This window comes from Gobius niger (assembly GCF_951799975.1).
Source record: "Gobius niger genome assembly, chromosome: 6".
Classification (NCBI taxonomy): Eukaryota; Metazoa; Chordata; class Actinopteri; order Gobiiformes; family Gobiidae; genus Gobius; species Gobius niger.
The window spans coordinates 28324395-28348740 of record NC_136857.1 but is presented as its reverse complement, the minus strand read 5'-3'; the positions used below and the strand labels follow the sequence as shown (position 1 = coordinate 28348740).

The following is a 24346-nucleotide window of genomic DNA, read 5'->3' as shown; positions in this document are numbered from 1 at the left end:
CCACTTTCCTCCTCTCTCCTCCCGTCTCCTACCTCCTCCTTCTCTTACCTCCTCTCTCCTCCTCTTTCCTCCTCTCCTCCTCCTCTTTCCTCCTCTCTCCTCCTCTCCTCCTCCTCCTTTCCTCCGCTCTCCTCCTCTCTCCTCTCTGGACATTATGTGAAGAATTAGAAAGTATTTCCGTTTCAAGTCAATTTTCAAGGACAACATTGTTGACACGTTTTTCACAAGTTTTTGATCGTCATTTTTCCAGTTCTGTTCATCAAAGAGCTTCACATCACAGAGTACCAAACTCACACATAAGGCGTATTAGAGTGTCGAGCTTCGTAATTTAAAAAACGCCTTTTAATATGTGTACTTGTATCTAGACTTGACCCCAGCCATTTACCAGTTAATCTTTTGTTCCATTCTTCTGTTGATTTTGTTAAACTCACTTCTATGATTACTGTTTATACACAGGAAAATGTCCTGAGATAATGAGAATACAAATGGAATAAGCAACATTGGTTTGGTGTGCGATAGGTTTGAAAACAATGCTTTTTCAACGCAATCCTCGTCCGTCGCAGAGGTGCACAGAGGGAAGATTTGGTGCAAAAGGGTTTCATTGTCTCACTTAGGGAGATGAGGGACTAAACGCGAGTGCCCTCAGATTCAACCATGTGCACAGAGTCCTGAGGCAGCATAATTACCAGCACCACACAGGGCTTGGTCAGGAGAAACCCAACCGCTACTGCAGCAGTTCTGCCACAGAGCGAGCGAGGAGAGCGAGGAAAGGGGGTGGGGTGGAGAGAGTAAAGATAGAAGAGGGAGAGAGGCGAGGACAGGGGCAGGGAGGGAGAGGAGAGAAAGTGGGAGAGGGGAGGAGAGGATACACAGCACAAGAGAGAATATAATAGTGAGGAGTTAGGGGGAGAGAGGGAGAAAGAGGGAGGGAGGTGAGTCGGGGCAACACACTTTGGGGGTATGGACAATATTTCTTTGAGAGGATAGATACAGACGGCAACGCATCATACAAAGGGGCGTGGCCTTTTTCTGGTGGACTAGAAACATATTTATAGATATATTTGGCCATACCGCATTTGCTCTGCCCAATCTCTTCAGACCTCGGAGAAGCTAAGCAGGAAGGGCCTGGCAGGACTTGGATGGGAGACCGTTTGGGAACACCAGGAAGCCTGGCGAATGTAGTGTGTGAGTGAGTGGTTTGTGGTGGGGGCTGATGTGCGCAGACTGGTTGCCTCACTTACCATCACAGAGTATGGAGTGAATGAATAATGCAATGAAAAGCGCTTTGTAAGACTAATGCATTATTATTATTATTATTATATTTATCACACACCAATAATGTCAAGCCTATCGGGTCCACATGTATATTTTTTTCACAGCAAATTGTTCCATTGAAGCAAAAAATGGCACTCGTTGTGATTGTTCGCATCATAGACAGTTAAGTAGTGATGGACAGAGGGTGCCCCATAGCGAAAATGTGTGCAAAAGCAAAACATTTTTCCTGCTTCCTGCTTTTCAGCTTAACCCTGACTCGTCCCTAGCCACTAACCGTAATGATAGTGGGGCGGGGGCTTAATCTTAATACATCTCTACTCCAGCTCCACTATGGAATAATGTGAGGAAAAAAAAAGGAAAAATATCGAATACTCTTGTGCATGTTCAGACAAACACGTGGAGGTCAGAAAGACAAGACTGTGTTCAATCATGAGAGGCCAAAACATTTCAATGTAAAGTCCAAAAGGAGCCAGAAACTTCCAGAGACGCCATTGCCTCATGGTTACAGGAGGAAATCCACCAAGCCACATTAAGACCATTCTTAATTTGACACTCTATGGTTCACGTATATAGCAGGAAGCTAACGTAGTGTCCTGGTTAGCATTGTCCATTTTGAAGTATTTATGGGCTGTTGCTCATCTTCATGTCTCACATTTTTATTCAGTAGAAAAATACATTCATAAATTAGCATTTGCTAGAGTGATGGGGATGCTACCTCTGAAAGACTGTAGATAGCACAAGTGCAGTAAACGGAAACAAGACTGAAACTGCTCTATGGACGTACAATCTGCTACAGAAGAAATGAGGAGGTGAATTCATGCTATCAGTGAGCGGTCCAAAACGCAGGCTGAATGGAAGCTAACTCTGCTGTGTTTTTCTGCGTGTCATCTGTGGCTCGTCGTGGGGCAGAGGATTGTGAAATAAAAGCCATGACACAGTAGCGCAGCGGTTAGCGCTCGTGCTTCACAGCTCGAAGGTCCGGGTTCGATTCACACCAGGGACGGGGCCTTTCTGTGTGGAGTTTGCATGTTCTCCCCGTGTCTGCGTAGGTTTCCCCCAGGTACTCCGGTTTCCCCTACCACTAAAAACATGTACAATAGGTGAATCCTCCAGCCAGGTGTTTCTAACCACCAGCCTGGTTGCACATCATGGAGATGGGTCCCCGAGCGCCGGCCCGAGCTGGCAGCTCACTGCTCCTACGGGTCGCCCCAGCGGCATTGAGGATGGGTCAAATGCAGAGAATGAATTTCCCTACGGGGATTAATAAAGCATAACTTAACTTAACTTATTATGAATAATAAACCCATGATGTCATTGTTTTAGGAAAAGTTGTGGAGAGGCCGTAACAACAGAACCATGTAACGGCATTTTGAGGTCTTTTCACCCTGGGACCTAGCTTTGGAAAATGTTTGTTTACAGATCCACAAAACGCCAGTTTTGCATGGATGACACAATATTTTTGCATTTCTTGAGCAGAGCTTGACTCTGTGTGAATGGCGCCTTATAGCCGGTGTCTTTAGATTTTTAGTTTTCACATTGTCAGACGTGCATGATTGTAAAGTCGTGAGCCTGCACTCGTCTCCACTGTGCGACAATCGTAGCAACAACTAGGGCTGGGTACCGTTACATTTACAAAGATGTCGTTTTATTTTTCGATACCAGTAGTACCTAGTTACAACGGAAGCTTGGTCGTAACAGTTTCTGGCTTCAGACAGCGTGTGTTTAGCAGAGGCAAGTGCTGCATGGTGGCAGTGTTTATTTCCACATAAAAGTGCAGGGAAAGTCCTGTGAAATGCGGAGTCTGACCCGCTCATGCCTGGCCTCTGTTACTCATGACTCTGGCGTCGATGCTGTGTTGACGAGACACTGACAGAGTTGCAGCGAGAGGATGGCTCACTCTGCGACTCAATGTTCCACAATATCAGACACTGCCTGATGTCAGTCGCAGCTCGTCTTTGGTCGTATCAGTGATGGACGGCTGTTGCACCAGGTGGAACCGATTCACGCCAATTTCAACTTCCAGGTTTGGATTTGGAAGCAAAAGACTCTAGAAATGAAATAAAGATCCAAGCTTTGCTGTGCTTGTAAACCTAGTAAGTCAAGTTTGAGATCCCCAAAGAAAATGTCACACTTGCATCGAAGGCATTAGGGCCGTCGACTGGTCTCCTGCCAAAGCCACAACATTATTACTGCTCTGGCCAGAGGGAAGAAATCTTTTAAGCTTTTTGGCTCCATTTTCAGTCTGCAACTTAATTTGTCTTGATTCCCGAATGTTACAGCACTAAGAGTTTACTTCACTCCAATAATAGCGAACAAAGGTTTATCGAGGAGGGAACAGCTCATGCAAAATGTAATTTTTAAAGCCTATATAGCATTATTTCCTTGTCAAAACATACCATGACACATGTCCATTGAAAAAGTTGGATGTAAACAAAACTACTAATGCTTCAGCAGTTGGCTCATATGATGCTAATGTTATATGAAAGTCTGGTTTTGTTACAGTTTTATAATTTAACTGCTCCTCCACTGGGGGCCGCCATTACTGTCTTCATCTCCTATACACAGTTCCTCAAGTTGTAATGACCACTTTGAGTGCCGTTTCAAGGCATTTGGGAGGTGGGAAATTACCAGTTACCGGTTACCTGGAACGCACCATTAGGCCTGTTTGTTTTAACCAATAAGCAGTTATTCTGCCTATATATAGGATTAATAATAATGAGTTACAATGACAAGTAATAAAATCTTAAAATGTATAGTGCTGGGACAGACTTATCAAATGAGTCAGACACTTTTTGTCCATTTGTGGTTCAGTAAAATAGTCAGTAAGAATAATGTTTTGTGAGAATATACTGCATCTAACAGTGATATTGCAGAATTGGAAAGAAAGATTTATACAAAAAGGGTTCAAGAGGCATAAATAGAGTGGAACGATGCAAAAAAAAAAAAAATTGAGTTTCTGGTCCATATAGTTATATATAAATCATTAGTGATATATAAATGTGCTGCCATTTGTCATTTAACCGCGTTCATGTGGAGCCGCGATACAAAAACAGGCGTTTACAGCTGACCAGGTGAGGGAAACGTAAGGAGCGCCATCTACAGCAAATAGTGCCAAAATGAGCTCTGACTGGATGAAATAAATACATCCGCATTGATGTCCTGCCTCGGAGCAGCAGAGCTGCAGGTGACTGAGGCCCCGCCCACTGGAGCGCCGTGAAGCACAGACCTGCTACGGTTTCCTCTACCTCAAAGAACAATAGCAGCGCGGCTCAGTCCCAGTGGCTCAGGACTAACACCTGAACACTATTTCGTTGTACAAATAAAGCACTTACTCACTTACTAAAGGACCGGAAGAACTTAACCCATGACTAAATGTCTGTTCTCGAAAGTCTGACCATGTGCTTCACCAAGAAATGTGTTGTGTTTGTTTGTGACCTGGAGTTGACTTGACAAGCTGCTCCGCTCGTCCAAACCTTTTCTGGCTTTCCCTGAGTGACACCGCTGTAAATATTTCAGCATTTTCCCATTTCAAAGACTGCAGCTCACAGCGCTGCAGTCTTTGTCAGTGTGAAATGCAGGGTTGTTTTGACTCAGCTGAAGACAAATGTGTTTGAAAGTACATCGTGTTGTTGCACTGGAGTCAAATACATGATACTTTTAACTAACGGCAGCTGGAAGTGACCTTCTCCACTATGAGATTAATGAAGTCGTATTGATCGTTACTCTTTTACAGCAAAGTCGATTTTTCTAATATTTTTTGCAGGAGAAGTGTGAGCTGTTTTACCGTCTCAAATGTGAACACACAGAGTCCAGCGGCCAATAACACACCAGAATAAACAGGAAATAGACGGGTAACACTTTAGATTACGACCGGCAAGTTTTGTGTCCAGGCACAGGAAACAAGAAAGAAATGACACACATGTATGTACTGTCATTTCTGGAATATAATCCGATAATTCATTCACACACTGGTGCCTATATACAAAGGTGCGGCATATTGATAGATTTTTACGATAAAACTGAATATTTATTTTATTTAGTTTGCAATTAAGAGTAGTATTTTTAGATGTTAAATGCTACAATTTGATCTGAGGTTGCTAGCGAATATTCCCAATATTATGACTTTTGGTTCCAATGTAATTTCAAAACCTAAACAAATTTCACTTTGTATTTCTATCCAATAATGAGTTTGTTTTGGACAGTCCCAAAATATGTGAGTGTGGTCTCCCACCCGACCACAGCTCCTCCAGCATTGGTCTAAAGTTCTTCCAAATTTGGATGTGACAAAGTGAGTTCTGTTTTTTTTAAAGTGCATTAAAAATAAAGGAGAAACGCCCTGTCGCTGTCTTCCTCTAGGTCTGTTGGTGGTGTTTGCTGCACACTGGGGCAGCAGGATTTCCCAATATTTTTTTAGCTTATATTTTTCCAAACCAGATCAGTTTTGTGTAGATTTGCGTAAAGCTGAACTGGAGAAAATGTGCTTGGTTAAAGCGGCGGCAAGAGGTTAAAGTACTGGTATCGAACGGTAGCCAGCCTTAATGTGGGTGAAAAAGAGTGAATAAAAAAAGTTGCGTAGTGTGTCCCCAGCTTAAGTCACAGCCCTGTTAAGTATTAAATATACGGCTTGAGATGGTGTGGTTTCCGGGACCTTCTGGGGGTTAAATGTGCGCCGCCTGTTTGGACTCACCGGATATGGTGTACTCGTCACTGTGGCTCTCGCTGATGCGAACCAGGAAGGAGCCGTCTTTGTTTTGGGAGGCCATCAGCAGCTTCTCGGCTTTCCCTCTGTTGATGTTGCCGTAGTACCACCTGCACCGGGCACAGACACGAGAGAACACGGTCAGTAATGCGCTCGCCGGGGGGCGTTAGGCGGCTATCATGCATGTTTTAGGCGGATGAGGAAACCGAAGAGTTCAGGAGGGAAACTCACACAGACGCAGGTCCGAGGCTCTGGTGGTGGAAGTACCTCATTTATTACTTACCACAGGTCATTTTGGTCAAATACCGAGAACATTTCTGTCCAGTTTGTCATTACCCAAGACTAAAAGTGTCTTGAAAAAAGTATGTTTTACACTTTTGCGGATAATTAAGGAAGATTTGGTAAGAGAGAGAGACTTACCGTTTTTGTTTTGGAATCTACTGATTTTTTACTTTCAAACAAGCTCTGAAGTATCGACTAAACATGCATGTACAGCGCCCCCTACTCACGGTTCAACACTGACACGTTTAGAAGCATCATACACAGGATTATAGACCAGAATTATTATTTTTCTTCCAAATAATCACAGTTAGAACAAAAAAAAATATTGGTCGACCTCTATTAAAAATATGTCTGTATATTTCCATGATTGAAACCTTTACTATATGAATTCATTTTGTTTCCAGGTGAAGTTTATAAGAAAGTAAACTGGCCAGAAACCTAAAAACTGAAGGAAGTATTTTTGTGTGTGTGGTTAAAATAGTTTTAAAGATGTGCATCAGCTCTACAGTTTGTCGAGCGACTTGCTGCGAGTGCCAATCCCGGAGAAAAAAATAAAGTATGTCAACAGTGTAACCCGCTGGGCCAGTCTGCTCAGCTAATACAGGCTTTTCCTACCTCCCAGTCACATGACCCAACGGCAGCCATGCCCTTACTAACACAGGGGTTACAAGTACAAGAGGTATGCAGTAGTAGTCGTCATGTACTTCCACGTATTAGGATATTTGTGTCTCTGTGATCTTCTCTTTAAATTAGTGCTACAACATTTGTTTTGTCTCATGTCTAATCCTCACGTACATATGTGTGTATTTGACCTGGTGCCAGCACAGAGGTAGTTTGGCCGCAGTCTGACCGCCCGCTATTTACTGTTAGACCAGTGTTTGGGCGGGACAGTGACGCTCAGGTTTCACTGAAACTGTCAACATACCACAACACTGCGAGATGTACACGACACAAGAGGGTTCAGCTGGGATTAAAGAGCAGTTCATGTCCCTTATGTTCTCATAGTACATTCTTAACCTCTTACCCCCGCCTTAACCGAGCACATTTTCTCTAAAGCTTGTTGTTGTTGTTGTTTACAATAATGTGACCATGTTTGGACAGAGAACTTACAGAGGGGCCTCCAAACGTTGTCTACACATCACTCTTTATGTGTATTTCTTTAACAAGTTGCGTTCATAAGACTCGAGAATGTCATTATTTCAGTTGGAACAGGGGCTGAGACAAATCAATGGGAGAGACACAGTTCTGTTGTTGTTTTATGGCTGAAAGTTGTTCCCTCTGACCAACATCAGGCACATTTTGAATATCGTCTCCACTTTTGGACCCTTTTTATGAGGCAGTGATTTGACCTTTGTTCATTTGTGTTGAGAGAGAAGACGCTGAACTTTGTGACATGATTAACCAAGATATGATATGAGTAACCATGACAAGTGCAAAATTCAGTGTTTTAACAGATACTAGTGGTCGACTGACAAGAGGCCAATATTTTACAATATTATATATATATATATATAAATATATATATATATATATATCAGGCGATCTAACGCTGAAAAAAGCCGAAATCTCCGGGACCAAAAGTGATACAGACTTCTCGTTTCTTACATTGGAAAGAGTGAAGTCAGGGCTTTAAAATTGGCCTCAGGGGTGCTGTGTTTTTCTGGAGGTTTGGTGGATTTGTCAAAATGGTCCTGAAGAAAGCAGCTTTTTAAAGGTAAACAAAAGCGGGTAAGTTTTACCCACATTGGCAGCGCGTCTCAGCCGCAGCTGCTCAGGACGGACATGTGAACACTATTACTTACTTAACTTACTTACTTAACTGAGAAACATTGCAATAAAAAAGGCTGGTTCGGAAACTATGATTGGATCACGTAAAAAAAATAAAAATTAAATCGGCCACTGCTGGAGTGGGTAAATGTTTGTATTTTAGTTTAGGAAATAACAATCTACAGTAACATATCTGTAATGTGAGCTGTTAATATTAATGTAACCTAAAAGCCTGTCATGTAGCCAAGGATATTACGTGTAGAAAAGTCCAGTGATCCTTGTTTATTGTTTTTATATGAATGAATGAATGAATGAATGAATGAATGAATGAATGAATGAATGATTATTCGGACCATAAACAAAACATAAAAACACAAACTTATATGAACTCAAATACAACCTGCAATGATTGAGACAGTTGCGTGCTATATTAGTTAATTGATACCATTGATAAATGGTAACATCACAACTGTTTTGATCTCACACTGGAGAAAAGAGGAACATTCACTTTTTCACTCAAAGAACCCCCAGTATTGGTATCGGAAGCAGAAAACCTGGATCGGTGCATCTCTAGTACCGACTAAAGCGCGTTGTGACTATATGTCTGTGAAAGGCGCTATATAAATAAAGATCTTCTTCTTCTAAACAGGATTATTTTTAATAATTCAGCCCTATGGCCCTAATAAAGCGCCCCCTGCTGTCACAGTTCAATACTGACACTTTACAGCTTCATACACAGGATTATAGACCAGAAAGTAATTGGCCAATAATATCAGCTGTGCATCAGTCAATAAAAATCCCCCAAAATCGGCATCAGCCTTAGAAAAACCCATATAGTTAGTTATAGACCTCTAGCAGATACCATAGTTACCATAATATGAGTTCTTAGCTGCACCAGCTCAGTTTTACAATAGGCTACAGGCTGTTCACAATGTTATGATGTCACGTGAATGCAACCTATTGTAAAAAGTATTTAGCCGATAATCACCATTGCTTGCAAATTGTTATGTAGATTTATGCAACAGTAATGAGGAGGAACAAGCCCATGGAATATTTTAGCCGTGGCCCGCTGGACTTTGGGACGGGTTGGGCCAGCGTTTGCTCTGAGTATTTTCCCCAATCATTAAAATCCTCATCTTTGTATAAACATAGGAACGATCATATTTCTAACTAGAAAACACCAGCGCAACACACTTCATAAATGAACTAAACAATACGTACAGTAGAGCCTCTGTTGAACGAGATCAACCCCAATACATGAACTGTCAAAGTCTGCACCGCGAGAGAGAAAATACAACTGTGACACTGACAGCTGAGACCTGCTGACCACACGGCCTCGTCCGACCCAGACTGGACCGACCACTGACTGAGGCGCACTGTAGGGGACACAAGGTCAACGCCGCCGTATGGGCCTTCAGGAAAGCACAGGATTTTGAAACTGCAACAATAATCACTAGAACTGTTTCAACACAGCACAAAACAATTACATTTAAACAAAGACTTTGTTTGTTCTTCAAATTATATCATAAGTAGAGCCTGACTGATGTGGATTTTTTGGTCGTTCTTCTTTCTTTTTCTTTTAGGATGCTTTTTTTGTGTGTTTTCATCATGTTTTTGCCGCTTCTCTATTGGGTTTTGTTGCTTTTTTGTAAGTTTCCTGTGAGTTCTCCAATTTCCCCTACCACGAAAAACATGTGCAATAGGTGAATCCTCCAGCCAGGTGTTTCGGACCACTAGGCTGGCTACACATCATGGAGATGGGTCCCTGAGCACCTGCCCACGCTGGCTGCTCTCTGCTCCTACAGGTCGCCACAGCAGCATTGAGGATGAGTCAAATGGAGAGAATGACTTTCCCCACAGGGATTAACCTCTTAAATCTGGCACATTTTCTCTAGTTCGGCAGTAGTCACATTTAAAAACTTCTTTAAAAAACTGTCAAAATGGCTCCAAAAACGTGTGGCAAAAAAACAATAAAAAAGTGCTGGGGGAAGTATTCTGATTCTGAACTTTACTTAATGCATCTTCCTTTTGGGTTGAATGTTAAATTGCCCACAGTCCCCAACACCTGTAATGGGAGTACTGCAGTCATTCCTTTTTTTCTTCATCCTTGTAGACGGTTTTGTGCTGTCTCACAGTCGCAGAGAGAGGGCGGGTCTGCTGGATGTAAATATCGGCTCAACAGGAGATAAACGGAACACGCCCAACATGCAAACACGGCTCTGTGGGAACGACGCTCTCCCATGACCTCAGCAGTGGCTCAGAGTGTAGGAGATGCTCCCCCGAGCCCGGTGATCGTGGGTTCAATCCCTGCCTTTTCCATTATGGTCATGCAGTCATCATATCCCAGAGCAATAAAGGCACATCAGCGAAATTTATGAATGGAATGTACTCTGTGAAATAATGGGGTATCTGCACGGAGATTTATGGTTTCATTTCATTACATTAACGAGATTTGGCAAACAATCTTTTTTGTTTGGTACGTTAAGATAGAATGATAAGACCATCTCTTTGACCAAATACCGTTTCTATGATCTACTGAACCTGCGGCAACTTCGTTTAGCGCCACCTCGTGATCCTCCAGGCATCGAAACTTGGTCAAACTTAGAAGGTACTCGGCCCTCACTAGCCCAGTACTAGGCTGGCTATAGTTTAGAGGGTATTTAATGCAGTTACTGTCCTAAGATCAAAGGAATACATTACAGCACTCAATCATTACATGTCAGATTCATATTCCACATTAACAGTGAAGAAAAGATCAAGACCAGCAAGGAAACGTTTAGTTCTCTCACTTTTCATAATCAATGATCTGCCTCTCCTCCAAAACACAAATAAAGATTTAAAACTCTTTACGTCACAGTTTAAACACATGTGCACCGTATGTCATGTGATCTGCTGCTCCTGGTTCATTTGCAAAGCGTATTTTTGACAATGAACTTAGTCATACACCACATTTATACATAAATAATCAAGGTGAAAGTATTCTAAGTATTCAGAATACAGTACAATGACTGGACAAAGTAACGGAATATGCAAAAAAATACATATCAAGTAGAGTATTCTGGATAACTAAATACAATTTCAAAGTATTCTCCCCAGCACTGCCCTGATCAATATCCTGGGTCCCTCAGTGCGTTTCCCCAAAGCCGCTGAATGGGTCAAATGCACAGATACATTTCACTGGGTGGACAATAAAGGCAGGAGCTTAACCTTCCGTTTAGGGGATGGTTTTAGCCCAAAAAGGTTACATATTGTTTGGTTTAACGCATTCTTTCATTGAATTTTCATATTCAGTCCAAATGGATAATGCAGAGGCACTTACAGAGTGTTTTTCAGTGATTTACATATTGTACCAGACTATAATGTGGGTCAGTCTGTGCCGTCCACTTCTTATCTGTGTTGTAGAATTCTGGATGAAGAGTAAAAGTATTTTGGATCTAGTTTGATTCCTGTTGTGTCCTCATTTTATCCACAGCGGAAAAAAGGGAACAGCTCCTCAAGCCGGAACAACAACAACAACAACACTGGAGACCGTTTGATGCTTCCCCAGCGGTGTTTTATCACCAAAGGGCCAAAACCGGGCCGAGAAGCAAACACTGTGGACAAACTCTGCCTTTTGAGGAACTTTCTAAAGTTATTCGGGAGTGTCAAGACAAAGACGAGAGGAAACAAGCTAACGGTGGCTAATGCTAACAGCTGAATCACTGCTTAGAACTGTGTTATAAGTGGTTAATGTTGTGAAATGGGACAGTATGTTTTGGATACAAGTCCAGCTGTTGACTTTTAAAACTACCAAGATGGGAAATACCCGGACAAAAGAGAGCTTGGACAAATAAGTATGTTACACTTGTTTTGTGCTTATTTATCCACCAATGTTTACGTATATATATATGCATTTAAAAGTACACTAAAATAAAGATATTTTGTTTTCATTTTGTTAAACTTTTCACTAAAAATAAATAGACAAGTTCATCTTTGTTTATTAATACAAATAAGGTACAATTTTGAATAATTCGGCTAAATCCAATCTTGTGACGTCTCATGGAATTTGTATCTCAGCCCAGAAATAGTTAGCGTCTTCAACTCTGTTCTATCCAGTCCACAACTTTCGATAAACGCCTCTGGGATGGAAAATTCCTGGACGACTGAGAGCTTACACCCTAAAAAAACAGCAGTGGCGTTAGTGGCAAATAGTTGTTAGCATTAGCCATCAAAAATCACATGATGAAAGATCCAGATGTTTTCAGCTGTTGTTGACCACATTTAGGTGAAAGGCTAGTTAGAAATCATTAATGAATATACAGACTTTTAAAGTTTTTCCTTTAGATAAGAATGAGTGTATGAAAGTGACCTCTGCGGTAAATGCTAAGTCATATTCAAGTGTCTGCTTTTTGTCGGGTCAGATACACATCCATTGACGACTAAACATAATCTTACAATATTAATGATAAAGCAACCACATCAAATAAATAAATGAAACGGACAAACCATACCTCGCTATACTTTTACATAGGGACTAACGCTCCATTCAAACAGGTCCAGGCGCTGTTGGCTAACACCATGTACTGGCTTACGCAGACACGAATGCTGTGCCTGTTTCAGAGGGCAAAGAGGAGAGATGGTACTAAGAAAGTACCTGGTGGACATGCATTAAAGTGGGTACATGTGAGAGTGCCAGTGCCTGTATGTGAACAGCTCAGTGTGACCTGAGCAGACCCATTGTAAACACTGGAGATTGAAATGTGATGATGACAGCTCCCTGCAGTTTGTATGAATAATGAAACGACCTCCTCTGCACAGCCCGGCACTTCTTCTCTCACTGAGGCGCCTGCTTCTCAAAGTCAGATACGACAGCCAGATTAATCGCAACTCAATCGAAATCACAACCTGAATCGTTGCGATTGTCGACTTAACTGTTAATGTCTCAGTCTTCTCTAAATGTTTTTAAGGGAAAATTATAAAGAGAAGGAAGTAAGGAGAGACAGACTGGGCAGGTCACGATCTTGAACAAGTCTAAAGCTCCTTCTGCAGGCAGTGTTGGGAATAACACATGATTAAAAACAAGCTTTCACTTTCAGCAAAGGACATGCTAGCAAACCGCTAGGACCATGACACACTGAGCACAGAACTGCTCAGAATAAGTTCAGTGATAGATGATGTGGAGGACAGTTTTGTGCTCAGTCTATGATGTAATAAACTCCAGGGAATACAGGCTGGTTTTCTATTTCAGAAGCTCCAAAGTGAACTGGATTACTCAAAACAAAATACTGCACTGGTGCACTGTTGAAGTGAGGGCAGCACAATTGAACAAATCAATCACAATGTGCATTTTTTGACGACTTTAATTCGATTTTGTGAGACAGCAGTGGCTCGGGTGGAGAACATGCAGTAGGTTGGTGGTTCAAATGTTTTCCCCTCCGTGATGAGGGAGTGAGTGCTCGTTTGTCCAGAGCAGCTGTGGCTACAACAGTCGCTAACCACCGCTGTGAGTGAATAGATGTAAAGGTATTTGAGTGACCAGGAAGGCGTTAAATCAGTGTGTGCATTTGAAACATGTTCAGGAGCTTTAAAGGGGCTAGATGCAAGTTAGCCATTTTATACTCACTACTGCCACCTCAGGTCATACGTGTAACTGCACCTTCTATATTAAGCTCGTGAATGACGGCAATTTGGCCCCGAAGTTACACAGTTTTGAGTGACAGTGCAGGATTTTAGCAGCAGTTGTGGTGAATAGATCTGAGCTCATTCTACACATTAGGACATTGTTGGAACATGTAGGGGGAAGAAAACACTTAATTCTAACATTTTAAACTCCGTATAGTCCCTTTAAAGACGGGATATCATGCTTTTTGCACATATTTGGTAAAAATGTATTTGACTTTTTTTTTGCCAAAATGTAATTGATGTAAAAGAGCAGAAACAAAACATTGTCGTTTCACTCTCCCCTCCCAACCCCCGCCTTGTTGCTCCCCTTCACTGGGCAGCTGTTTCAATGAAGAGGAGAAAATAAATGAATAGACTTAGCGTCGTGATGAGAGGGAGAGAGAGAACAACATCGCAACAAGTTTTTAAAAGTTGATTTTGCATAACACCATCTCTAACCTCTCAACCCCCACCTTAACTGAGTGCATTTTCAACAGTTCAGCTCTACCCAAATCTAAAAGCAGTTAACACTAGTACAAGTGTGACCGGGCTCCGTAATGGCATTAAACATTAACTAAATATCTTCGTGTGATCCAGGAAATGGCTGTCGTCGCCTTTGCCACAGCTCTGATAAGAGCTCGCTCATTTCAGACCGACTTCAGCTGCTCTTTAGAACTTCCACAAATCTCTGTCTGCCTCGAGGCTCTCACTTTAACTTAACACAAGAAGTATGAACGGATCACAAATGGAGCCTCTTACTTTAAGACAAAAGACAAAGAGACGCCGCTAAATGTATTTCTCTATAAAAGAAGAACATGAGTTGTCAAAGAAACATCTTTCCAAATCACATCCAAACAACCCACGAAAACACAGAATAATCTCAGAGTGACCGAAGCACAAGGTAAGACTGAAATGAGGCCGTGCGTTAGACTGTAATGCCACGTTACATAAGATCTGTACTGCTGATCAATGGAGATAAACTGCTTTGTTCACAAGACAAAGGAACCAGGACTAAAGCAGGTACAGAGCGGGGACAAACCAGGGCCAAACCAGGACAAAACCAGGCCCAAACCAGGACTAAAGCAGGGCCAAACCAGGACTAAAGCAGGGCCAAACCAGGACTAAAGCAGGCCCAAACCAGGACTAAAGCAGGTACAGAGCGGGGACAAACCAGGGCCAAACCAGGACTAAAGCAGGTACAGAGCGGGGACAAACCAGGGCCAAACCAGGACTAAAGCAGGTACAGAGCGGGGACAAACCAGGGCCAAACCAGGACAAAACCAGGCCCAAACCAGGACTAAAGCAGGGCCAAACCAGGACTAAAGCAGGTACAGAGCTGGGACAAAACCAGGGCTAAACCAGGACTAAAGCAGGGCCAAACCAGGACTAAAGCAGGCACAGAGCTGGGACAAAACCAGGGCTAAACCAGGACTAAAGCAGGGCCAAACCAGGACTAAAGCAGGTACAGAGCTGGGACAAAACCAGGGCTAAACCAGGACTAAAGCAGGGCCAAACCAGGACTAAAGCAGGTACAGCGCTGGGACAAAACCAGGGCCAAACCAGGACTAAACCAGGGCCAAACCAGGACTAAAGCAGGCACAGAGCTGGGACAAAACCAGGGCCAAACCAGGACTAAAGCAGGTGCAGAGCTGGGACAAAACCAGGGCCAAACTAGGACTAAAGCAGGCACAGAGCTGAGACAAAACCAGGGCCAAACCAGGACTAAAGCAGGGCCAAACCAGGACCAAAGCAGGGCCAAACCAGGACTAAAAGCAGGGCCATACCAGGAGTAAGGAAGACCAAACCAGGACTAAAGCAGGTACAGCGCTGGGACAAAACCAGGGCTAAACCAGGACTAAAGCAGGGCCAAACCAGGACTAAAGCAGGTACAGAGCGGGGACAAAACCAGGGCCAAACCAGGACTAAAACAGGGTCAAACCAGGACTAAAGCAGGCACAGAGCTGGGACAAAACCAGGGCCAAACCAGGACTAAAGCAGGGCCAAACCAGGACTAAAGCAGGTGCAGAGCTGGGACAAAACCAGGGCCAAACTAGGACTAAAGCAGGTACAGAGCTGGGACAAAACCAGGGCCAAACCAGGACTAAAGCAGGTGCAGAGCTGGGACAAAACCAGGGCCAAACTAGGACTAAAGCAGGTACAGAGCTGGGACAAAACCAGGGCCAAACCAGGACTAAAGCAGGGCCAAACCAGGACTAAAGCAGGTACAGAGCTGGGACAAAACCAGGGCCAAACCAGGACTAAAGCAGGTACAGAGCTGGGACAAAACCAGGGCCAAACCAGGACTAAAGCAGGTACAGAGCTGGGACAAAACCAGGGCCAAACCAGGACTAAAGCAGGTGCAGAGCTGGGACAAAACCAGGGCCAAACCAGGACTAAAGCAGGGCCAAACCAGGACTAAAGCAGGTGCAGAGCTGGGACAAAACCAGGGCCAAACTAGGACTAAAGCAGGTACAGAGCTGGGACAAAACCAGGGCCAAACCAGGACTAAAGCAGGGCCAAACCAGGACTAAAGCAGGTACAGAGCTGGGACAAAACCAGGGCCAAACCAGGACTAAAGCAGAGCCAAACCAGGACTAAAGCAGGTACAGAGCTGGGACAAAACCAGGACTAAAGCAGGTGCAGAGCTGGGACAAAACCAGGGCCAAACTAGGACTAAAGCAGATGCAGAGCTGGGACAAAACCAGGACTAAAGCAGGTGCAGAGCTGGAACAAAACCAGGGCCAAACTAGGACTAAAGCAGGTACAGAGCTGGAACAAAACCAGGGCCAAACTAGGACTAAAGCAGGTACAGAGCTGGAACAAAACCAGGGCCAAACTAGGACTAAAGCAGGTACAGAGCTGGGACAAAACCAGGCTCCTCCACCTCAACCAAGCACATTTTCTCCAGTTATTATCCAGGCATTACCCATATCTAAAATCTTCTTGAAAAGAGCATCAAAATAGAGGTGAAAGAAGACATAAACAACAATGAAAATGCAACCAAAAATGTACAAAAATTTCAATAAAAGCATGACAAAAACGGGAAAAAAAGAAACAAAAACGCAACAAAGTTTACCACAAAAAAGTAACAAAAATGTGCCTAGCGTCAAAGAAGAGACGGAAGAGCAACAAAAACACGGCCACAATGTGACAAAAAAGTTAGCTCAAGTTTTGTCGGCCTTAGCTTTCAAATGAGACATTACACTGTTGCTCTCCAGTCAAGACGTTTTCAGAAGCCGAACAGGAGAAAATGCGCCTCCGGATGACTGAGGCAGAAAGTATTTGTTAAATTGACATGAAATGATGATTTAATCCTGTGGCGTCAGTGTCCGTGTGGTCAGTGCTTTTGCCGCTCAGCAAGGTCCCGAGTCTGGCTGCTCCAATTACAGCATCAACGCAAAACATGGGCCATGGATTGATGCTAGAGATGCACCGATCCAGCTCCTTTTCTTTTAACTTCCAGTACTGATACTTGGGGTTTGAGTATCTACCGATATCTGACACCGACCGATACCATGAGACATTCTTCAAAGTGTCCTGCTGTGAATGAAAACGTGAATGGTCAAATCTCAAGGGGATTTCAATTCATAAACTGTAACTAATATTAACCTCTTAACCCCCAACTGAACCAAGCACATTTTCCTCTCTCACTTCACTTCACTTCACTTCAAGAGAGGCCGTAATCATTCACTTATTTCTAAGTGGTCCATAGTTTCCCAGCCTTGACTAGTTGACGCCAGCATATTAGCTTTTAGGATCATCAACACCCAATGCGTCTCTAGTCTTGCTTTAAGATAAGGTACATGTTACTGTCCCCGTAGGTCAATGTGTCCATCGCATTTGACCCATTTGACTGAGCGCCCGGGGATCCATGTCCAGATCTCGGGCCAATGGTCGGAACTTGGCTGGAGGATCAACCTGTTGCACATATTTAGGGTTGATGTGGGTAACCGGAGAGCCTGGAGGGAAGCCAGGCAGACGGGGGAGCGCATGGACCAACTGCACACCACACAACCTTTGCTTTGAGGCAAAAAACCCCAACCACACAGAGAGAAGTGAGAGGCTTCAACCACATCACTGGCACTAAAATAGTCAATTGGAGAAGTTTTAAAGCTGGCTCTGACGATGGGGTTATTTGAGGGGAAATGTTTCCTTCCGCTCTATTAATAAACGTCTGTAAATCAGACCAGGGAAGTTCTCAACGCTGCTATCGGCTACCTATAAAGGTAGGAGTGTCAAATTACAACCATAGAGTCTATATTCTGTTGTTTTGGGGACTAAACGCTATAAGATAATATTGAAATTGCTCTTTGGAAGATCTGCAATATGTGAGTTTAGCGCTAGGGTGGGAAAAAAATGGAAAAACATTTATTTGTTTTAAATGAGGGAGGAAATGCGGAATACTATGTAGAAAAAGAAAAAAATTAAGAAACCTTTAGGAAAATATGTGGAAAAAACTGTGGAAAAAAAATATGGAAGAAATTGGAAAAAAATGGAAAGATATGGGGAAAAATGGGGGAAATCCGGAAAGTGTTTTTTCAGCTGTTTTGTGGTCTGTTCAGCACAATTCTCTTCTTGAGCGACAGAGCCATGTAAATGCAGATTTCTGCAGCACAGGTTTGCATATTTCTGATGGTTTGTAAAATATCATCGTCATTGAGGAAAATATTGAGATATTCATTGTTGTAAATGTTGCCCAGCCCTATTAGACTAAACCAGAAACCAGGGCAGGTGTAACAGGCCAGAGTAAACCCCCGATTTGGACTATACCCGGGGTTAAAAGGGCCTAGGCCATTTTATACCCCAGGGTATATTATAGCCCAGGCTATTTCATACCCCTCAGGCAAGATTATACCCCCAATGATAACAGTTATGTTAAGTGATATAACAAGAATTATACAGTAGTTTAGGGTGATAGAGTGGGTTGTCCTTTAACCGGAGGTTGGCAGTTAAAATCCATGCTCCTGCAGGTACAGGCTGTTGCTATGTCTTTGGGCAAGACACTTTCACTGGACCTTATCGCAAATGTCACCTGATTGTTTTAAATAGCACGTATCTGTTTTTGCTAAGTCATTCTTAGATTTAAAAAAAAAGCTTGTGTTTTAGAGTTTTAAAATTGTATTTTACTTTTTTTACTTCACTAGCTAGCGTTGTCAATAAAAGAAAAAACAACAACGCGCGAAACGAATGTTAAGCGCCATCAAATAGAGGATTTCCACTTTCAATGGATTATAGTTATTATGGTAATTTAAGGCATACAAAGTTGACATGTGATGCAATATTAATAGCTAGGCCAATATTATGTTATTACCAATGTTCACATTTCAAAAGTTAAATCAATGTCAAACTTTTTTTTAAATCACAAAATCTCTGAAAACGTCATGCATTTTTCTTTCTTCTCCTGAATGGTTATATAGTGAGACCATACCAATAACAATAACCACTTTGAGAACTCAGATTGTGAAAGGTTAGACAGGTATATTCTGGCTCAGGGGAGTATAGTCTAGCCTAGGCTATTTTATACCCGGGTTTAATCTGGGCGGGGGTTAATTTGGCCTGTTACACCTGTACAAGTTCAAAGGAGTTCACGACTATTGGAAAGTAAGTAGAGACTTACTTACCCATTCCTGTGCGGAGTTATGATTTGTATATTCATTCCAGCCACTAGGGGGCAACTTAAATAAATAAAAAAGAATTCCACACGTGTCCAGCAGAGGGCGCTGACATAAGAGATCAGGATATAAACAACACATTATAGCCACGTGGTAAATGAAGCTTACCGCCACAGAGTGTGGAGTGAATGAATAATGACTACAGTACTTTGAGGAACTTCACAGTGAGGCCTGCTGCATGTTACTCTGGGTCAAACAATTATATGTTATAGCAAACCCGGCCCGGCCCCTCATCACAGCCAGGAACGATAATGAGGCTCCCAGAGCAAAAAAGTTTGAGGACCCCTGACCAGCGGTGGTGCGTTCAGGGACACTTTACTCACTTGTGCTTGGCGAACTCGTCCTGCAGCAGAGCCACGTAGTTGGCAGGGATGAGGCCGGACTCCAGGCTGCCCGTCAGCTTCTTGGCCAGAACGTAGTCCCCGCGTTTCTCGATCACGGACAGCTTGTCCCCGCCGCGCACCGACAGCTCGTCGTTACTGCGCGCCTCGAAATCGTACAGCGCCTGGTACAGCTGTGGGGTGTGGAGACAAACATGAAGAACGGAACACCCTTTACTGTGATTCCATCCAACCCCCTCCCCAGAAAAAATGTCCAAAGTTTGCCACATTTTTGTAACTTAACGTCATTTTTTTTTCTTATTTTTCACATTATTAACATTTTTCGCTCATTTTTTATGACAAATATTTTCCCTATTTGCCGCCATTTTTTTTTTAACATTACTTGCTCCCCTTTTTCCCTCTTTGTGCCCCTTTTTCTTCTTTTTTGGCCACTATTTCTCCAATTTCCCCCCACATTATTCCCCATTTCTTGAGTTCATGAACTCCATATTGTAAATTTGCAGATCTTCCACACATTATTTTTCTGTTTTCTGGTTCTAGGTGACAAATATTTTAGTTTAGATATCTGAAAGTAGGGCTGCTCGATTATTGAAAAAATAATAATCACGATTATTTTGGTCATAAATGAAATCCCGATTATTCAAACGATTATTTGTTGCCTTTAAAAAAAAAGTCTATCTTTATTTTATTTATCAAAAAACGATGCTGAATATTTTATGTGTTTTGAACAGTCATAAAAGTACAAATGATTTCAAGTATGCCTCGATTAAGGAGAGGTCTCTGTTTCACACCTGCCCCCTGCTGGCCAGCCCTCACACCTGCGCAAGTAAACTGAGCAGCGCGGCCTGATGACATCATCACACAGCGCAGTTTGTTTTTGAGCCGTGGCACATGAAATGCGAAGGGAAAATAATCCCAGCGCCATGAAATAATGCAAGTCTGCTTTGCAAAAAAAAAAAAGTGAAAATATATATATTTCTTTTTTCGATTATCCAATTTAATAATCGTTTAGTCTAATAATCGAAATCGTAATCGAATTTCGATTAATTGCACAGCCCTATCTGAAAGTATCCGAATATATATGTACAGAAAACCAAGTATTGGAAACAAATGTGAGCCTCAGTCAGGGCTGAACAAGGACTAAGAGTTTAAAGGCACGATGGAGGTTAATCGTCAATGTGGTGATTAATGACAATAGTGCGGATATTTAAAATGACAGAACATACAAATACACCGGAAAGCTTTTACAACTTTTTTCATTTACAAGTTTTGAGTAAAAATGGCCAACTCTTATTAGAATTGTGTAAGATTGTGAAAGGAGAAGAAAGAAAGAAGAGAAATTTAAAAGTGCGCTATCAAGCCGGCCCACATCCGTTCCTGATTGGACCTGACAGACCAGGTCACAGGGAAGCTCCTCTCATTGGTCAAAGTTACGGCACAGGGGAGTCTGATGTCTGAGGGGGAGGCACTTTATAAATATTTATATATAAATATAATATATATATATATATAGTAATTTAATATTACTTTCCTTATGCCAAATGTCAATATACACAATCTATTATATTTGTAAAACTTTTAAACTTACATACTATCACTTTAAGTTTACTCTGAAAGTGCGTATGACACATTATCACCAGAACATACGTAGTTACAGAGTCATAAACCCTTGTTATTTTCTTGGTTTGACATTTATTATTGATCCCATCAGCACAGTGACTGAATTTATAGGCATTATTTTCAATCTGTAAAGAACCCTCAGCTTTGTGTGAAAACAAACGATGACAATGACCTAACTGGCATTCCCTCTATAAGTGTTTTCCCGCAGCCATATTATACCAAGGAGACGTTGGTTCTGTAATGATGAGGCCCAGTGGTCGCCATCCCTTTAAGATCCCACAAACAAATAAAAGACACAATGTTTTAAGGAAGAGTTTAAATGTGATTAGTGCTCGGTTTTCTGCGGTGAAAACTTGAGCTCTCATGACATGAATTAGGGTTTGGAACAAGGATGTGGTTATAGGGTCAGGATTACAGTTAATTATTAGTGTTTTCTAACACAAAGCTCGCAGTAACCATGACGTCTGTTTACAGTAAAGTGAATGTTAACATGTGATACAATTCAAAATGCTGAATTAGGAGCAAATGATGTATAATAGAGTAAACAATCGAGAAACGCGTCCAGGCTAAATATCCACTTCCAAAAAGTCCCGGGGCAGCTGACCCGAAGGGCACTCGGGTCAATAGTGACCCCGGATCAAAACCATTTACATTTGTTTGTTTTCCTTAAATAATGCAATAAAAGAGAAAAAAAAATCACCCATACACTTGAATATAGCCTACCTGATCACGGGCAATATCAAATTTTCAAAGTTTCATTTAGCCATTTCCCCTCAGAATGTCTCTGGGACAAATTAATGGGGCGTTTACTTCCACTTTCTATAGTGTACTGTAAACTCATAAATAAACATAGCCATATTTATGTATAAGCTATAGCCTATTAGTTCATTCATGAACGTAAGATTGCGTTTTCCCCATAATCAGCACATAGAAAAATACTTCAGTTTGTAAAACAAGCGTGAAATTTGGTGGCACATGAGCCCCTGCCCTCAGCTCGGCTCTCCCGCGCCCGCACAACCTGCCAACTCAGCCTAACTAGATCTTAGAACTACTTTCTACCAACTCATTGATATGAGCCCATTACATGGCATTTGGGACACGACACTAAACTAAACTAAACTAAACTAAACTAAACTAAACTAAACTAAACTAAACTAAACTAAACTAAACTAAACTAAACTAAACTAAACTAAACTAAACTAAACTAAACTAAACTAAAACTAGTTCTAGTCTACTGTTGTAGGAAAGTAAAGCTCGTAGCATTAGTGAGGATCAGCTGACACTGAAGCCCAGGCTGAGTTACACAGCAGTGCAGTCACAGTGTGCCCTGTGCGGAGTGACATTCACTCTCTAAAAAACACATACATGTAATTATACATGTAATAAACCATCGCCTGAATCCTGCAGACATGTGTGGCCTGATAGTTTCAGTAAACTGTGCGACTGAATCCTGAATCACATGTTTAAGGTTTGTTTATAGTGTTGTATAGTCAGCTGCTGCTTTATGAAATATTTACCACAAATCCTTTCGCCTTTGCTTGTTGACTTTACCTGAAGTACGTAAAGCCAAAGCAAATGCATAAACAAATGACCGGAGACACTTGAAACATATGATGAAGAAAGAAGAAAAATAAACTTTAGTTTTGAGTGGACACGTCTGTTCAAATATTGGCTTATGGAAATGATATTTGCCAAATGTCATGCAGTTTGATTTGATCTGCTGCACTATTGGAATGTCAATGGGAAACATGAATGGGGTGTTTACTTCCGGGATAGGGGCAGGTTTCTAGACAGTTTATCGCAAAGTCATAAATAAACATAGCCTTATTTCTGTATAAGCGAGATCCTGTTAGTTCATTCATAAACGAAAGATCCACTGACAGTGAAGCCCATAATAATAACAACCCCGCACTACGTCCACACACACAGTGACCCGCTCCCTGGCTCTCTCCTACCCACCTGCGCGGGTCGCTTCTGGGGGGACGGCACCGCGGGGACGGGGGGTCTCAAGTCCCCCGACACGGTCCGTATCTCGGCTGCTGCTGCGGCGGGGTTCTCCAGCACCATGGCGCCCCCTCCTCCACCTCCTCCGACTCCGCCGCCGCCGTTGCTGTTGGCCACGTTCGGGTATCGGAACTCCGGCCATACCCAGTCCCACAGGCGGCGGCAGCACGGCATGCATGACCGACAGCAGCCCTCCATCATCGGCACGGCCCCGGCGCCAGCAGCGGTCGCTCCGAGAGATCCAGGAAAGTGCCTCGAAACATGACGCTACAACCGCCCCGGCCGCCGCTCCTGCCGCCTCTGCCTCTGCTATCCCGGACAGGGACAGGACCAGCCCGACCGGTCCGCCCGCTCCGTCTGCCCCTGTCCCGTGGAGGTGCACCACAACAACGCGGAAACGGACGCCGGAGCACGCGGTACGGGGTGGTGGAGGAGCGCTGCTCTGGATGAGGAGAGGACCGGGGGGGAGAGAGGACGGGGGGGGACTTTCTCTAGAAAATGTTAATCTCTCGTGCTAATCTGGGGTTAATCGAGCGGGAGAGCCGAAGTGGGGAGGGATAAGAGGGGAGCACCTGCTACGGGGGGGGCGGGGTTACGGGAGTGCGATACTCATGGGTGTGTGAGTGAGGAGGGAGTGAGGAGGGAGGGGGGGGAGTGCTGCACCAGGATAAACTCCATTCACTTTTCCACACACTCTCTCATGGTGCTTTTGGTTGTGCTGCACCAAAATATCTTCAACTTTAGTCTAGTTTTAGTCGACTAAAATTGCAAGTGATTTTAGTCGACTAAATTTAAGACGAATTTGGTCGACTTTACATTGATAATATTCATTATAATCATATTTAATCTGGTTCTTCATGGAGCTGCTCCACATGAACAAAACTCAGAGCTGATCCTTTGGCAGAGAATTTAAATGATATGAGGCTCTTTCAGAAGCTCAATAGAACTTTGGATGATTTTAGTCTCTCCTTTTCATTTTTATTTAGTCTTATTTTAGTCGACTAAAATATCTGGACATTTTAGTCATAGTTTTAGTCTCATGAAAA

The 24346-nt window shown here is 42.8% G+C and overlaps 1 protein-coding gene across 1 annotated transcript in view; it reads right to left on the bottom strand.

Moving 5' to 3' along the window:
• srms (src-related kinase lacking C-terminal regulatory tyrosine and N-terminal myristylation sites) overlaps window positions 1–23752 on the bottom strand; it is a 44903-nt gene extending 21151 nt beyond the window's left edge. The window contains exons 1-3 of the mRNA XM_079558036.1: window positions 23256–23752; window positions 19659–19849; window positions 5963–6084 (exon numbers count right to left, since the gene is read on the bottom strand). Of these exons, the coding sequence (XP_079414162.1) occupies window positions 5963–6084; window positions 19659–19849; window positions 23256–23501 (559 nt within the window). The 5' untranslated portion in view covers window positions 23502–23752. The remainder of the gene's footprint in view (window positions 1–5962; window positions 6085–19658; window positions 19850–23255) is intronic.
• Between the last annotated feature and the right edge of the window lie 594 nt (window positions 23753–24346).